Raw genomic sequence first — 16,650 nt, 5'->3', positions numbered from 1 at the left:
TATAAATATCAGAATTTTATAGGAATATTTTCAGTTCAACCGCTTGATATCATATCTAACTATTATATGTTTTTTAGGGCTGAAAAACCTTAAGCACTCAAGCTGAAGCCCATTATTTATGGATGAGCTTGTCTTTTAAGTAATTTTTCGGATTTTCCAGAGGGTATTAATCTAATGAAAAGTAGACATTTAGGCTAGATATCAACCTTTGACTTTGGAGTTGGAGGTACGAAAGTGGCATAAAAACACGTACGCAGCCCTCTCAGTCGGTAGGTGAACTACAAGGACACTCAACTAGCTGGGGCGGAAAGTGGGCGTTGATTTTGGCAGGACCTCGCTGGTGGGCGGGGTAAAAAGCCGTCAGTTGGGCTGTCGTGACAACGCCCAAAGGACCAAAAGACAGTGGGTCGAAGGCGCAAATGTGAGTGAGCGAAATAAAAAACGCATATTGCGTAAATTTCGATGTCAAAGGCGGGAGGCAGGTCACAAAGTCGGTTTTGGATTCCGATTCGCAGGCGGGCAGAATCCAGGACCAGGAAAATTGGGGGCCCAGGATTTTAGGAGAGTCAGGTGCGTGTGCGGCACTTATGAGTGGCACTTAGTCTGGCCTAATACCCATCATTAGAGCATTTAACAGGAAACACGTGACGCTTCATACCAGTCGACCTGCCCCGCCCATTATCGCCCTCATTCCACTTCAAAAACTCTGGAACAGTGGCAGTCGGTGGAAAAATATTGGGAGCCGGGGGGTGTGGCACTTTAAACAGGGCCTACGCTTTTCACACCCAAAAAGGATTTGTCAAAGCTGGCTTGCTCCAATGGAGAATGGGGCATTCTCCTCCAGGCCAGACACAGTGGTCGTAGATGCCGCACTGATTGTGCCCAGGAAATGTAATTAATTTCGAATTTCATCCATTTCCTAAGCCGGGGAAGTTCGACTTGTGAGTACCGCGACTTACTGAGAGATTAGTAATTTATCGGCCATAGAGCTTTGTTTAAGACTAACCAATGGATTAAGTAGATAAATACTTTACAAATTTATAACTACACATCTTTTTATGCTACTCAAAACTTTATCCTATTTGTGAACATCATTGAATTAAATGAGATAGTTGCTAAATTTTTATAAGTAGCAATTATAAATGACAAAAACTCTACAAAAACGATTTTCTAAATATTTGTTGATCAGCAAGCCAAAGAATTATCACCCTTACAGCTAAAACTAGTACTCATCCAATGTCAAAAATGGCTTAAGCAATAAGTCACCTGACAAAGAAGAATTTTTCTTTTAATCCAGGGACTAACCCACGATTTTTCTTAGAAATATCAGTGGAATCAATAGTGGAAAATGTCTATCAAAAGTTATAAACGTTCCTGTTATTTTTTTATAATTAATAAATCTTGTTTTTTATGAACAATTAATGCAATGGTTCATATTGTTTTCTCTTTTTTCTGAAGAATTCGCGAGTCCTCGCCAAATGTTTTTTTTTCAAATTATGAATTCGTTTGAATTCGCCGTAGCTCGTACAAATTCGCCGCATACATTTTACATTTATTTTACAAACTGCTTGGCTTGACAGCAAGCAGTTAACTTGACAGCAAGCAGTGATATTGGCGCCAACTCAGTGAAATTCAAACCGAAAGCACATTTTAAATACTCATTTTATTTAGTTAATATAAAGCTATTTCTGACTGCAGCGCCGTCAACGTTCGTTAAGCGTTTAGAAAAACCGTTAAGTTAAATATTTCCGTGTCTGGGTGTGGGTGGTTCTTGTGTTGTGTTTGTTGATTTTCGACTGTGTGAGAGGTTTTGTGCTTTTTGCTGGATTAAAAGTAGAAAATCTAAATCGAAAAATACTTGACTGACAACCGCCGTCGAGGTGAGGCGGCCCTCCATTTGGTACGAACTTTGTTTTGTACATTACGAATTAAGAACTATTCCTATCGAAAGTTAGTGCATTAAGTAGGCCACAAAGGCCAGGATGGCCAGGAGTCCAGACATTCCGGATCGCAGCGACGGAGCTCCGCCCGTCCGGCAGAAGTATTCCCCGCAGTCCGCCTCCGAAATGGCCTTGTACTTCTCCAGGACATCGGACCACTTGCACAGGCCCACGTTGCACCAGTCCAGCTGGACGGCCTGCTGGTTGAGGAAGAAGATTACCTTCTCGGGATCCAGACTCCCGGGGCAATCGTACTTCACTGCCACAAAATTACTGGCAAACGGATCGATCAAACTGGTCTTCCAGCGACGACTGGTCAAACTATCGTAGTTATCGGCCCTCAGTTTGATGTCGTCCTTCTGGATTCCCAGGGCAGTGAGCAGGGTCAGCAGACCCGTGGAGTGGGCAAAGTGAGCCACCACATGAGGCGATACCGGGTTGCTCAGATGGGTGAGCATATCCTGTACAAGGCGGCAGTTCAGGTTCGCATTTTCAGGGAACCCATAGCCCGATCCATAGTAGTACTTCAGGTCTTCCAGATACTCGAAGACTGTTATCTGCTCAGGCAGGAAGGCGCCGCACCAAACGCTATTCCGATCCACCTGTAGATTATTAATTAAAATGTATTTAACCTATAAAACATGAGTTCTTCCAGAAACTACTCACATTCCACGCCTGTTCGTAACGGCACATATCGTACATCAGCTTGATATCATCCTCACTCAAGGTATACAGAAAACTGCGTGCCAATAAAGGAGGTTTTGTTAAAAGATTCTTTAAAGATAATATAATAAACTTACCCCAATCGAGTGGAGATGGCCGCCAAGGTGTCGTTATACAGTTTGGACTGATGGAACTTCTGGTACTCGGAACCCTCGCCCTTGTAGTTGACATTCTTGAAGGAAGGACAAAAGTCATACGGACGAAGCAAAAGATCCTCCTTGGGAATCTCAACCGGATGGGCGGTATTCAGAGATCCAAAGAGGCCCTCGGCGAAGGCCTTGAAACTTTCCGTGGTGCGCTGGGTGTCCGTGTGACGGAACTGCGGGAGATTGATTGGAAATAATGCAATTTAAGATGTATAACATATATCGTAATAGAACCCACCTGGTAATAGGTATCGTTGAAAGTGGGTGGCAGTACACTGGGGTAGAACCGCTGATACAGCTTGGCCGTGCCCCTGAGATCCTCGTAACCCTGGGCGGTGAGGTACTCCTCCATGTCGGGCGTTATGCTGCTGTTCCACTTCCAAAATTTGATGGCAATGAGGTCCGTCTGGCACAGCTCATCCGTTTCCGGCTTGGTCTTGGCCACTTGATAGTTATTCACAATGATATCGCGCAGCTAAATATGATGGACAATTTTTATGATTATTTCATAAAACTACATTGGTAAACACAATAAACAATAGCCCTCTAATATTCAATAATAAATTGCTATTACTTGTCTTGAATACAAATGATATGTTCATTGGAAATGTAACGTCGTAAATCTAAACAGCAATAGCTCATATTTGTTTGTAATACTCGAAACCCACTTCCTAAATGAGCAGCTTGTCTAGTAATGAATTGCTGCTTGGCAATAAACGAGATATTTTAAGATCAAAGGGAATTTTAAGATCTTTTAGAAACATTTTTTGGTATATTTGTTAAATATAACTATAAAATCTAGGAATCTATAAATCTAATACTGTTAAATACAGACAAGAAATGTACATAAATGATAAATTATAATATTATAAGTGAAACTGTACCCCCTTTATTGTAATAATAGTAATATAATATTAGTAGTATCCTTAGATAGCACTCACCTCTCCCACCCGGGGCGCCTTGTTGATCATGCTCGCCTTGGGCAGCCGAGTGCCGTGCCTGTGGAAGATCCATATCTTCTGGGGCTGGCACCCCGGTACCAGGTACTGCCTTTCGATGTCCGTGCCCTTGACGATCTGGTAGGCGGTCTTCGAGGAGAACTGGCGGGTCTGGAGCCGGGAGGTGTCCTTGCTGAAGCAATAGTCATCGCCTTGGGCGATGGCCACCAGAGGCAGCAGCAGGAAAATCAGCAGGCGCATGGCTCTGGGGAAATTCAGATGGAAAGAAAGTGGAGATTGTCAGATGGGAGGCGGAGAAAGGGTTGTTCGAACATTAAGTGGCCCAGCCTTCGGTCGGGCGCACATCCTTGAACTGTCGTCCTGTCCAACTGGCCGTGGCTGCCCTAATGGACACGACGAGTGTCATATGAGGAGGCCACCTGGTAACCACCCAACTCAGACAGTGGAAGGTGTGGCATTTAAATTGCTTCGCTGGCGTCTGGCAAGGAGCTTGGCAAGACAATCTGGGAGGGGCCCCACAGAATCGAATCGAATGGAAATCCAGTCGGAGTTCGGAGGAAATGCCAGCACACACGCACCCACACTCGAAAAAAACAACCCTTTACACTTATGGTTTCAAATAAATAAATAACAAATTAGAGTACAAATATATGGATTTTTAGCCTAAGCTTTCTGGAACTTATACCAAGCTTTTAAAATTAAAATGCTGTTTTCTTGTATACCAAATTTGAGATCAGTTCGACATATGTTGAGTACATTTTTCCAGAAGTTAACCCTTATTTTTCTGAGTGCTCTGAACCGTCGCGAAAAACTAACCTAACTCTGGGCCTGAAAATTAGGCTAATGATTTTCGCTTGGCCCCGCTGACAAATTGCTGCAGTTCTAGTCCTCCACGTGGCTTTTAGTCATCAACCCATGTCCATCAAGCGACCTCCAACCTCCGACCCTTGTCCCCACCTTCACACTCCTTCCCCAATTAGGTCAGGCCAACAAGTTGGGATTGCTCATAGATTGCTCATAAAAGATTGTAACGTTTCAATTTTAGGGGCCCGCATCCGAAATTGATTAATCAACCCAGGGAATTTCGATGAGGTTACAATAGCTCATTAACAGCATGTAACACAAGATGAAATTGGTTGAATACGAATTTTGAGTGACAAGCTTGCCCGTCTATTTACTTCTAAAATTCAATTCCAAAAGGGAGTTTCTTTCAGAATATAAAAATCAAAATGAGTTTGAAAAAGAAAGTGTGCGGTCTATGGTGCAAGCACAAGCCTTCGGAAAACCAAAAAGCATTGGCCTTAGCCTTGTAAGTGTGAATGAAAAGCAAAAGTACAGCATCCACTGTAGGACAAAAGTTAGCCAGGGTTGCTTTCTAAGCAGAGTTGCCAACCTGACTAAATAAGCACTATATTTCCTTATGTCCACAGTGTGCCATCAGCTGCCACCTTTGGACTGGCTGCAGCTTTGGCTGTTGTTTACTATACCGACTGGAAAGTCATTGCCGGATGGATTCCCCTATATAACACCAAGTTTCCCAAACCCGAAGATCCGAAGAAAAAGAAGAAATAGGAGATGAGTGCTGCCGCTTCACTTATTTTTAGTCTCTGTGGTTGAACAAAATCAGACCTTTGAAGATCGTGCCTTTCCCTCGAATATAATTCAAATAAACGCTTTTACTGGCATTCAATATTTTCAATGTAATTTTGCCTTTTGCGGTTAATGTTGCTTATATTTCGGAAATGCATTTGGTGGAACACGCTTCCAAAATAAATAAATGCTCCTGCCAGTCAAAACACAAGCCGAAAGATCAACAAATAAATTGTTGCCACAGCACCAGAAATAGATGATCCGAAAATCCCCCAAAAAGCCCCTTTAATCCCAAATAATACAACTCGGAAACTTGGAAACAAATTTGGGGGGTTTTCTGTTTACAATTTCGCCCCCATCGATCGCTGGTAAATGCAGTTGGGCAACCTGTTGCATGAATGATATGGAAAACAAATAAATACAATGGATACGTGATCCTACACACCGAAAAAAAATATTTATACAAATCTGTTCTTTTTTAGATAATAGCAAATATAGATAATAAAAAAGAATTTTAAAGCATACAAAAAAAAATCAATTTCTTTGAAAACCGATTAGGACTTAAAAATTATTTTCAAGCAGGACCCGCAAATGATTATTATTTGAAAATATTTTTTACAAGACCACTGTGAATTTTACGTAAAAATGTCAAAAATAACACTCTTTTACGCTTGCTCACAAATTTCCCAAATTGGAAATCAAACAAAAATCTAATCTTAGCCACAAACAGTTAAAAATTAGACAAGTTTAAAAAGAAATCGCAAAAAATTACTACTTTTCGGTCACTGATTTTACTAAATACAAATAAAATACTGTTTATAAACTTTCCAAAATCATTAAATAGCTTATTGAATACAACCAAATATATGATTACAAATACTTCTAAAATTCCATTGAGATTTTCTCTCAGTGCATCTGTGACGTCAGTGGCATAGCATTGACAGCTGCAATTAGCTTGTGAAATTTCCAATTACATCCCATGTGCGGAAGGCCAAAAAGCGATCTGACACACGCATCTAATTTTGCTGCCTCCACAGCCATCTTTGCATTTTCAAGTGCAAATAATTGCCTCACATTCACATCGCATCCATCGGATTGGTTGCACTTTTCTAGCGATCCCAGAGTCTCCTCGATATTATACGTATAGTATGTACGATCCGAACTGCGATCTGCGATCTGAGATCTGAGACCCCCTCCTTAGGCACTCCCCTAATCAATTGAATGCCCCTCCTTTGTTTGCATTTTCAACCCATTCCATTCGATCGGCATTTTTCTAGTTTTGTGTTTTCTCAATGCGAAATTAAAATTCCAATTTGGCTGCCATCTCGTGTTTACTTAGCTGGCTTTTATGAACTGGGGAGGCAAATTGCTCCAGCTTTTTAGCCCACTCCCACTCCGCCGCCTCGATTGTAAAACAGATTCGCCAACTTGGAGAACTAATTTAATCTGTGAGTAATATTTACTATTTGTTTGAATTTTCCTATAAAAGTGTGCGTGACATTTGGCTAATTTGCCTGATTGTGTCTATCTATATGCAACACCCCTATATTATACACAGAAGAATAACGTGATTAATTTGATAGCGATTATTTATAGAGTAAATTGCCTCTGATTTGCAAGATCAATTGGGATCCTCACTTATATCAAAATTTAAATAATATTTAAAATAACATATATTCTTTTTGTTTCGGTGTACCCCATTTCCTTTCAATACATTCTTGGTTTTTATATTCCTAAGAGATATTTTTCTATAGATTTTTTTTAGATATCCCTATAATAACATAGTATAATATAATAGTAGTAATATACAAAACTAAATATCTCTAAACATTTTATACAAATTTTGTACAATATCCCCATTTGTTTCGGTGTACCCCTTTTTCCTTTTTTTTTGGTTTTTTTAAATATAAGAGATCTTTTTGTATATTTTTTGTTTAAAAAAATCTATCCAATGGTATACAAACTTTAAGATAGATAGATATGCCTTTTTTTTCGGTGCACCCAATTTTCCTTTCAACAAACTCTTAGTTTTTATTTTTCTAAGAGATCTATTTTTATAACTAACTATAATTCTATGTTTTTTTTTAAATATCCTTATTTCTTTCGGTGTACCCTTTTTCTTTCAATAAATTCCTAGTTTTTATATTTCTTCGAGATCTGCCCTCGTGCCGGTTTCATTTGTGGGTTTCGGTTTTTTAGAGCGTAGCATAAATCAAAACCAGAAACTTATTTTCAGTTGCTGTTTTTCTGCTGTTTCCATTTTGCTTAATTTATTGATGTGTTTTTTCTATTCCCCATTTTTTTTTTGTTTTCATTTTGGGCAGTCTGCAACAAAAGTCATTGTCAGTGGACCCAAAATCCAATTCATCATTTCACCAATTGATTTCTCCAGCACACACTGATCGATCTGGGATCGTTGAACTTCTACAGGGAAATTAAATAATTTCGATTACGAAACAATTCAGAGATGTGGAGCAGTGAGTGCGCAGATACAGATACGGATACTTGCATCAATTGCTGGCCAAGTTAATTGATTACACACGCAAACAGCTGGCTGGTGATTTTTGTGAGCGTTTTCTTAGCGTTTTTCACAGCTGCCCGCGAATGTTGTGGCTTACAAAATACAAATTAAAAAAGGAAAAAATAAATATAAAATGCTAAAATCAAAGTTGAGCGACTACTGGGCATATTAATTAGCATACGTGTGCAAATGAGTGGCGGGAGGAGGGCGAATGCCAGGTCGACCAATTATCGTAATGATGCTCAAGCGCAATTCACTTTAAACACCCGACACGTCCCCGGATAATGGGGCATATATCATACACGCCATATAGAACCGAGATATTACATATTTATGGCCAGTCTTGGGCGACCGGAACATCCATGTTTCAAGCACAACATAAAAAATATTGGGACTTGGGACTTACAAAAACACACACTTAGAAAGACAAGGCCACCATCTAGTTAATATGCAGACATCGAATTTCTCCGGGAAGACGGATAATTCCTAGGCCTTGCGGAATCTTTAATTGAAAGCGGTATACCCGAAAATTGTCTGGGAACATTAAGTATTTAATTTATCACCCCAGAGGTCCCAAGGCGACCCCACCCATTACATGTCCAATGGATGGTATCTCGTCTGGCCTGTGTTTTGTTGGAAGATATTTTAAAATATGCCGCCTGCTTGACCTCAGCGAGACATCTTGGAATTTTGAAAGAGTTTAGGAAAGTATTTATAGGGATAGCTCTGTGGCAGGCCAAATATCTGACGTCGTTCGAGAATAGAATTGCTACATTTCTAATGATATATTAAATAATGCCCATTAAAAAGCGAGGAAAGTGCTGACTGCCAACCGAAACTATTTTCGTCAACAAACAAGGAAGGAAAAGTGGAGAATGGAAAGTGTTTCGGTTAAGGTTAAGTGATCAACGGCGAATGCCAAAATGATTTTGGCACTGTATCAAGAGTGAAAAACTTTTGACAAATTCAGCAATTTATTTGAGGCGAGTGGGGAAATTTTCAGGCATAACAGATCGTGAGAAAGTCTCCCTATAGCTCTCTCAATATAAAAGTCGATTATAAATACCCAAGCACTACGTAATTGAAAAGCTTAGTAAATAAAAACTTGTGCAACTTGGTTGAAGCTATTAAAAGGCAACACTGTTTCTGAAAACCAAAGAATAGAATTTTCAAAGAGCAAAAGAAGATCGTCCGGAAATCATAAAAAAAGATAAACACATGCCTGAAAAAAAAGATAAATACCTCTATAAATTTCTCAAATCTATTTAAAATACGATTCTTTGTTTGGGATTAAAATAGCATTTAAACATATAAATAATTTATATCATATATGATATGATTTTATGTAGAAACGTGTCTTAATTATAAATCCAGTATTATAAGGTGATACTAGAAATGTAATAAACCTATTTCTTGTTAAATTCGTTTGGGACCTTGAGATGTTAGAACCCAAACAAAGCGCTCTTTATTTACCTCTTGAAGGGCCAAACCATTACGTACAACTTGTGCAATTTGGCTAAATCGATTTCAAAAGAAGGGCAGATGGAAAAACACTGCTATGGCAACCGACAACCGAATTTTCCGAGAGCCACTGATCGCGGGCAAGAAAAACGCGCTGATGAAAAACAAGTTAAGTCAATGTTCGTGGGCCTGAAACCGGTTCTCCAGGCCTCTCTGTCGGCCGAATGTTTGTGTGTTTGCCCAGGTAGTTGGTAGTTGGCCCACATAATGGGCCGAGACCCACCCACGTCCCTCAGGTAACCGCAAGTGGCCTAAAGCATCGGCTATTGAAGTCGTCAACATATTCGGACAGTAAAAACCCATGGGAATTCGGAATATTTTCCAGGGGCTTAGCCCTAGAAATTCGAGATTCGAATGTGAGTAGAGGTCTCTGGAAATAAATTAAATATTTAATGTGTCCCCAGAGGTATCTGGTATGGGATACAATGGCGTGTCCAGGCGGGAGTCGCGTGCCCAGGGACCAACTAATAAATCTGGTAATACCCCCAAGGAGTTGGGCGTTGAAAGTCGCCCCAAAAGAACCATGACAAGACACTTGTGTCAACTATTTGTTTGCGTAATTTGTTTATCTCTGTGCTGCTATCCATTTTAATTGCACGAACTTGGATTAATCTCCGTGCGGTGGAGACCTAATTATTTTAAGCGCGTTTTTAAACGCGTGCAAAACGCACTCCGCTCATTTAAATCACTCAGCTGATGCGGGCCACCTGCTAATTTGATTGCCCAGCCAACGAAACGCGATTTGGCCACAAATTCTGGCACAAAAAGATTTGATTTTGAACCTCTCATAGGGCTTGTTGCACTGGGAAAAATACCTTTTGAAATGACATGCTTTTTTTAATATAATCTAGTGTCGATTGAATTATAGATAGTAAAAATGTTTGTATCAAGGGAAAATAATTAAAAGTTTACATAAAAAAATTTATATTATTCAATGCACATCAAAAACTATTCATTTTATTTGAACTGCGTTATCAGGAAATTTTAAATTGGTATGCTACTATATAAATATACACAGTAAAAGCATATGTATCAAAGGGACAATAATTAAAACTTTATTTATTAAAACTATTAAAATTTAACGAAAAGAAAAAGTATTAATATTGTATAATAATTTTAACTTGATCTCCTCAACTATTGACAACATTCCCAAATTTTTCTTAGTGTTTTCTTCAGGGCGAATACAAAATAAAGTCACACGCTGCGTGGAAATGGAGACCGAAAAACTGAGAAAACCAGAGAAAACAAATTCGTTCCCAAAACTGATTAATGTGGCCACCTCAAGTTTCCAGCCGTTTTCATTCATATGCAAAATGTCGATTGGTAACAATTTAATACTATACTATTTCGCTGAGCTCATCACGAAACCGACAAGACAAATAAAAATAAAAACAAAAATACGTTATTTGCTTAGCCGTTTGTTATACAACAATTATAGATGACTGCCGAACAGGTTCCCCAAGCGAGTTCCATCCACAGATTTGCGACTGAGAACTACGAAAATAAACACAAACCGCAGGTGCAACTGGGAAATATCTGGGACTGATGGATAGAGTGCAGTCTAGTGGTTCAATTAAGTGCTATGTAATTGCCAGTGCCAAAATGATCGCGACAATTTCTTGGCGCAATCTATGTGTATTTCATTCAAATGACGACAGTTAATGGCATCATAAATTGTGGGAATTATGCCATTTAGCATAATTTGTTGTGATAATACACACACACACATGTGCACACACGCACCTATTTGGGTAATTTAAATGCACTGGTTAAACAATTGAAGTTGGACAGTTTTTTTTAACCGATTCGAGCTATTTTTACCGCTCGCAACGACGCGACCGCTCACCGTTTGAAATGGAACTGATGAAACCGCGCGGAAACCGCCTCCCCAAGTTAACAGCAAATGCTAGCGCTAACAGCGGGCCACAGAATGTGACGTCAGCGCCGGATGATGCCCTCAGCGTGTGGAACGTGGTTGTGAACACCGATAAAGATGAAGATAAGAGATTACAGTTTGTAAACAGTTTGCGTGGGTGAAAGACCTCAGGTGAGATGAAGATAACGACTAAAGATAACTAAAACTGTACACAAGCACGCAGTAAAGAGTACAAATAAAAAACAAAGTGACAATTTTAATTATTTATACATGCGGAGGGGTGGATTTGGAGTAGGTTTTCCAAATGATCTTAACGCCCATGAACTAACGTTAAAATAATATGAACAATTTTAAAATTTCCACGCGAATGTTTTTATTGCAGTAGAGGCTTGTTGGCTTCCCAGACAGCACGTTTCTATGATCATGGAGAGCTCTTTGAAATACGCATTCGTAAGGATCTCATGCGTGAGATGTCTTCGAGAAATTGGATCCTTAAAAAGTGCTATGTCTAATTCTTTCAAGCTGTTGTTTACAGCGAAACCATCTACTCTTTCTACACGAGGTTATAACTAAAAAGAATCGTAGTATCGCAACCAAAGATACCAATCCAATGTTATGCCACCGCTTTCAAATCAAATTGTTAATCGCCCATTTACGATCTTAAGATTGACATGTTATCATGAATACGCGAAGACGATCTTACAGCGGTCTTGGCGATGGACGAACAGCACGAAAGGTAGGTATTCACCTGACCAACTCCTTTCACAATCCTGTATTCTCGATCCTGAGTAAGGCGATGGAACCGAAGGAAAGCCAATATCCAATTGACCTTGGTGAAGTGAATATTTTTATAAAGTTTAGCATTCAACTACTTTTAATGTAGTTTAATAATAACAAGTTGTTATTCACAGCAAGTGCGACTAAATGCCTTTCAAGCTACTATGCACTATGATAACAAACATGTTTCTTTGATTCATAAAATTTTTAGTTTCCAAAGTGAAACCATAAGCATTGTTATGCAAAAACAATTTTGATACGCTTACCTTATCTGATATGAATTACCATGAAAATTTCATTCCATTGTTTATTAACAGCAGAATACAAAATTTTCAACGCCTTAGTAATAGAGTCAAGTGGTAAATATATAATTTTATCAACGCCAATACTTTTGTAAAGTCGTTGTTTTGATTTGAGTTAGAGTACTTAAACAACAGCTAACAATAGATGACCACCAAAGTCCACCTCCACTGAGAACAGACGTTCAAGTTTACTACCCAGGCGGCACTAATCGCATTTGCTGATAAGAACAACATCTACAAGGAACCAGCGATCCTTAGTATAGATTTCGTCTGAATATCATCGAACTTTTCCCTCCAGCAGATAAGTAATTGGCGCAAAACTGTTTTTTGTGTGAAGATTACAACCTAAAACGATAAGAAGACGACATTCTCAAGAGTTACCGATCAATTAATGCCATTTAAACGCCGTACTCGTAATTATGACGTTATTGGTTTACGTAATTTCTATGGATTGAGAATGGGCATTTAAACTTTAGAAAAAGTAAGCCCTCTAAACCTGGCAATAGGCTCACAGTTATTACCAATTGGAATTTAACAAGAAAAGCTATTGAAATTTATCAGTACTCATGGGTACTTACGTAGGTAACGTCTAACTAGTACCTCTTTTGATTACACAGCGTGTGGTTTTATTATATTAGCTACTCACAGAAGAACAGCTCATACACAGAGGGAAAAGTTAATGAGATATGATGATCATTTCGTTGATATGATGATCAAAAACAAGTTAAATTGATTACACAGCGTGTGGTTTTATTATGTTAGCCATTAACAGAAGAACAGCTCATACACAGAGGGAAAAGTTAATGAGATGTGATGATTTCGTTGATATGATGACCAAAAACATAATAAATTAACCATGCAAATATCAAATTGATCCTTAAGTGTTTTTTCCCTGTGTATAAGTTAATAAATTAATATGACACCTTTAAAGCTTTTAAAGTATATATATGATTTCAACGCAAGAATCCATTACACTAGATGCTGAAAAAACTCATAAAATGTTACACTTCATGATGAAATGTATAGATTTATACATACCTGACAGCAAGCATGTGATGCAGTCCTTTTAAAAATCACAAAAAAAAGAATTTCGGTACTCAAATGTATAGTTTACATTTATTAATTATACATTTCAGAAAGTAATCCTTTTTTAGTGATTTTAAAAGGAACCCAAGTATAACGGTATGCATATTTTATAGTTTTCAAAAAATATCGATATGTGGCGCTAACCGGTCCATTAACAGCAATGTTAAGATAAACGGTGCTCTGTTTTTTGTCTCCCTCTCTTGCTGACACTTACGTTGGTGCTATCTCCCTCTTTTACTGATACTTACGTTGCTGCTATCTCCCTCCTTTACTGACAGTTAAGTTGGTGCTATCTCCCTCTTTACTAACACGTTTCTGTCACTTACGTTTGCTGACAAACGATAACAGCGATTTATCGGATGAAAATATCGATATGTTGATATTTTGAAATATTTTTCACATCCCTAAATACAACAACAACAACAACAGCACTCGGAGATAGTTCTGGAATTTCGTAGTTTTAATTAATAATAAAAGCAAATTTGGAAAAGCAAAGCAGCCAATGTGAGTCCCCTCAAAGCGACGCTACTACGAGTCCATCAGTTCGAACGGGTTCACTCATAATTTGCCATTTTTCCGCCTTTCCCCCAAATCGGTGCTCTGCAAACGAACGAAAAAGATGTCGGACTGGGACTCTGTGACTGTTTTACGCAAAAAGGCACCCAAATCGTCGACCCTGAAGACGGAATCGGCGGTGAATCAGGCCAGGCGACAGGGAGTCGCCGTGGACACCCAACAGAAATGTGAGCGCCGGTTCCAATGGGACTCCGGTCCCCCCTTTTCCAACCCCCCTTCCAACCACACCACTGTCGTCTAACCTAGAATCACCTCCTGCTGCATTGCGTGGCATTTGTTGTGTTATTTGTGTCATCGCTGCGCCGATTTCACAACTGCAATCACACATTTCACGGGGCTCGTGTAAATCACCTCTAGTAATGCCCTTTTCTACACTTTACCCTATAAACAGATGGTGCTGGCACCAACAAGCAGCATGTGACCACCAAGAACACTGCCAAGCTGGACCGCGAGACCGAGGAGCTGCGCCACGACAAGATCCCCCTCGATGTGGGCAAGCTCATCCAGCAAGGACGCCAGGGCAAGGGTCTCAGTCAGAAGGACCTGGCAACTGTAGGTCCAAATCCCACTATGAAAGCTAACTAGCAATCCCTATTTTCCTATTGATTCATTTCATATCAGTCGATTTTATACTTTCTTATTTGGGATAGGTCGTAGATTTAATCAATTTGATAGCAATAGTACTTTTTTACAAAGCTTAGTTGAGACTGCAGTAAAAAAACGGTTTTAATTGAGAGAAAATGTATAACTTTTCCTTTTCCATTAATAGCTCAATCATAATGACACCAAAAGCTTTATTATTTCAAGACTGTCCTAGCGCGTGTTTTTAGAAGATTTCTAATTATCATAAAAATTTCAGCTTTCACTTTGAACAGTGACCAATAAAACTGCTTTATCTTTTTAAATATAAAAAGTAAGCAAAATTTATTAAAACAGTGGTTAATTAAACTTTAACTTTAATTAACAGATAATAATGATAGTGCCAGTTAATTAAAGAAATATAACTTAAGTCACTTTAAACTTTCCCATTTGTTATGTTATGTTAAAAACTTTAATTATTGAATAACACCCACTTAACTCGAACCTAATCTCTTCCAGAAAATCTGCGAGAAGCAGCAGGTTGTGACTGATTACGAGGCCGGACGCGGCATCCCGAACAATTTGATCCTGGGAAAGATGGAACGTGTTCTTGGCATGAAGCTGCGCGGCAAGGAGCGCGGCCAACCAATAGCGCCTCCCGGTAAGAAGTGAGACGATGCTGCCGCGTCCGTCGCTAGTGGTGCTTCACAAACGACCACCTCAGCACGCAGCGCCCGGCAGCAGAACCACCAACACCCGGATTCTGGAGGCTGGAGCACTGTCAGCGGCAGACGCAAATGAAGCATTATCGGGAGGCTGGAGAACCAAACCAAATCGGGTCTAACAGCAGCAGCTGCAGACGCAGCAACACACAAAAACCGAAGATCCAACTAATCACCACTATGAGCGCCAACTTCGCCATCGTTTGTCCAAGCTAAAAAAAGTTAGCGAGGTTCGCAGCGCTTGCCACTTGTCAATCTTTTACCGATAAATTAACCATTGTAATTACCCAAAATACACACTCTCACACACACAATGCACACAACCAGGAAAATGGAAAAACGAAGACGGACGGGAAACGCAACATTATCTGATATTATGCGCTCATAGCTTGGACAAGTGTTTTTCGTTCATTTGGGCATTAGACTTTGTTTTGAAACTTGATCTAAGTTATGGAATTAAAACCAAGACATGAAAAGCATGGAAAACACTCGAATTTCTTTCAATCTTATCATCCAATCAGCCGTACTCAAAATTTGCATTAACCACTCATTACCATCCAGCTAAAACCATTGAGCACACATTAAATGATATATGCAAATTCTTAGAGCTTAGTCGGACTTTCCCTCTTTTTGTAATTTATCGTGTAAGGGTATTAAACGGTGCGTTTACTAATGCATTATACATATTATACAAGAAACATATGCTAAATGTATTTAGAAACATTTTCTAGTCTACAAAATATTTAAATATTTAAGTGATGGCATTTTTTCGATGTTTATTTATTTCCCACAGCCCAGCCCCATTCCTCCGCAGCTACAGACTGCAATTCGGAGATATACAATTCAAATCCCATAAATGTGTAGGAAAGAGACTTCTTTTATCTCGTAATTATCAAATAAATGTTTTCGGCCATCTAAACTACATTTAATGGTAATCCAAGGCAGTTTTATTGGGTGTCGAAATTGCTTTGAATGTCAGAAGGTGCCGGCTTAAATTTACTAATTAAGGTTTTACTAGATGGAATAGATTTCTAAAGTTCTGCCGAAGAATAAACCAGAGAACAGTTGGAATATATGCCGGGTAACACATCACTGAAGACGGACTCCAATACGGTCCGAAACATGTTAAGCGAAGCGGACATATAAAAATTCCTTTTGCCATATTGCCGTATATGTGTTGCAGATTTGTATATAAATAATCCGTGATCTACAGGATATAGTAGTCCGATCCGACCCGTTTCGACTTATATTTTACCTGCAATAGAAAGAAGACTTGGGAAAGTAGTATCCCGATAGCTTTACAACTGGGATAGAAAACAACGGACGGATATG

The 16,650-nt window shown here is 39.2% G+C and overlaps 3 protein-coding genes across 3 annotated transcripts; 2 read left to right on the top strand and 1 right to left on the bottom strand.

Moving 5' to 3' along the window:
• Positions 1-1,644: 1,644 nt before the first annotated feature.
• Mipp1 (Multiple inositol polyphosphate phosphatase 1) lies at positions 1,645-11,290 on the bottom strand. The gene is made up of 6 exons (XM_036815308.3): positions 11,144-11,290; positions 3,751-4,012; positions 3,048-3,284; positions 2,741-2,982; positions 2,607-2,679; positions 1,645-2,542 (listed from the first exon to the last, which is right to left on the bottom strand). The coding sequence occupies exons 2-6, from the start codon at positions 4,006-4,008 to the stop codon at positions 1,952-1,954; spliced, it is 1,401 nt and encodes a 466-aa protein (XP_036671203.3). The 5' UTR covers positions 4,009-4,012; positions 11,144-11,290; the 3' UTR covers positions 1,645-1,951.
• On the top strand, positions 4,824-5,458 carry UQCR-6.4L (Ubiquinol-cytochrome c reductase 6.4 kDa subunit-like). The gene is made up of 2 exons (XM_017087295.4): positions 4,824-5,077; positions 5,199-5,458. The coding sequence occupies exons 1-2, from the start codon at positions 4,998-5,000 to the stop codon at positions 5,338-5,340; spliced, it is 222 nt and encodes a 73-aa protein (XP_016942784.1). The 5' UTR covers positions 4,824-4,997; the 3' UTR covers positions 5,341-5,458.
• Positions 11,291-13,785: 2,495 nt separating the features above from the next.
• On the top strand, positions 13,786-15,804 carry mbf1 (multiprotein bridging factor 1). The gene is given in 4 exon segments (XM_017087292.4): positions 13,786-13,945; positions 14,061-14,184; positions 14,409-14,569; positions 15,116-15,804. Coding segments are annotated over 3 exon segments (567 nt in total). The 5' UTR covers positions 13,786-13,945; the 3' UTR covers positions 15,398-15,804.
• The last annotated feature ends 846 nt before the right edge of the window (positions 15,805-16,650 follow it).

This window comes from Drosophila suzukii, chromosome 3 (genome assembly GCF_043229965.1).
Source record: "Drosophila suzukii chromosome 3, CBGP_Dsuzu_IsoJpt1.0, whole genome shotgun sequence".
Taxonomy (NCBI): domain Eukaryota; kingdom Metazoa; phylum Arthropoda; class Insecta; order Diptera; family Drosophilidae; genus Drosophila; species Drosophila suzukii.
Note: the sequence above shows the minus strand (reverse complement) of the source record. Positions and strands in the feature narration are given on the sequence as shown.

What these genes read in the sequence shown, in the direction of transcription:
- Mipp1 (XM_036815308.3), bottom strand. Translation starts at nt 4,008, where the DNA reads ATGCGCCTGCTGATTTTCCTGCTGCTGCCTCTGGTGGCCATCGCCCAA. An exon ending in TCAACGATACCTATTACCAG is followed by an intron (nt 2,983 to 3,047) that starts GTGGGTTCTATT and finishes AATCTCCCGCAG; the next exon opens with TTCCGTCACACGGACACCCA. An exon ending in GCCATCTCCACTCGATTGGG is followed by an intron (nt 2,680 to 2,740) that starts GTAAGTTTATTA and finishes ATTGGCACGCAG; the next exon opens with TTTTCTGTATACCTTGAGTG.
- UQCR-6.4L (XM_017087295.4), top strand. Translation starts at nt 4,998, where the DNA reads ATGAGTTTGAAAAAGAAAGTGTGCGGTCTATGGTGCAAGCACAAGCCT. An exon ending in AAAGCATTGGCCTTAGCCTT is followed by an intron (nt 5,078 to 5,198) that starts GTAAGTGTGAAT and finishes TTATGTCCACAG; the next exon opens with TGTGCCATCAGCTGCCACCT.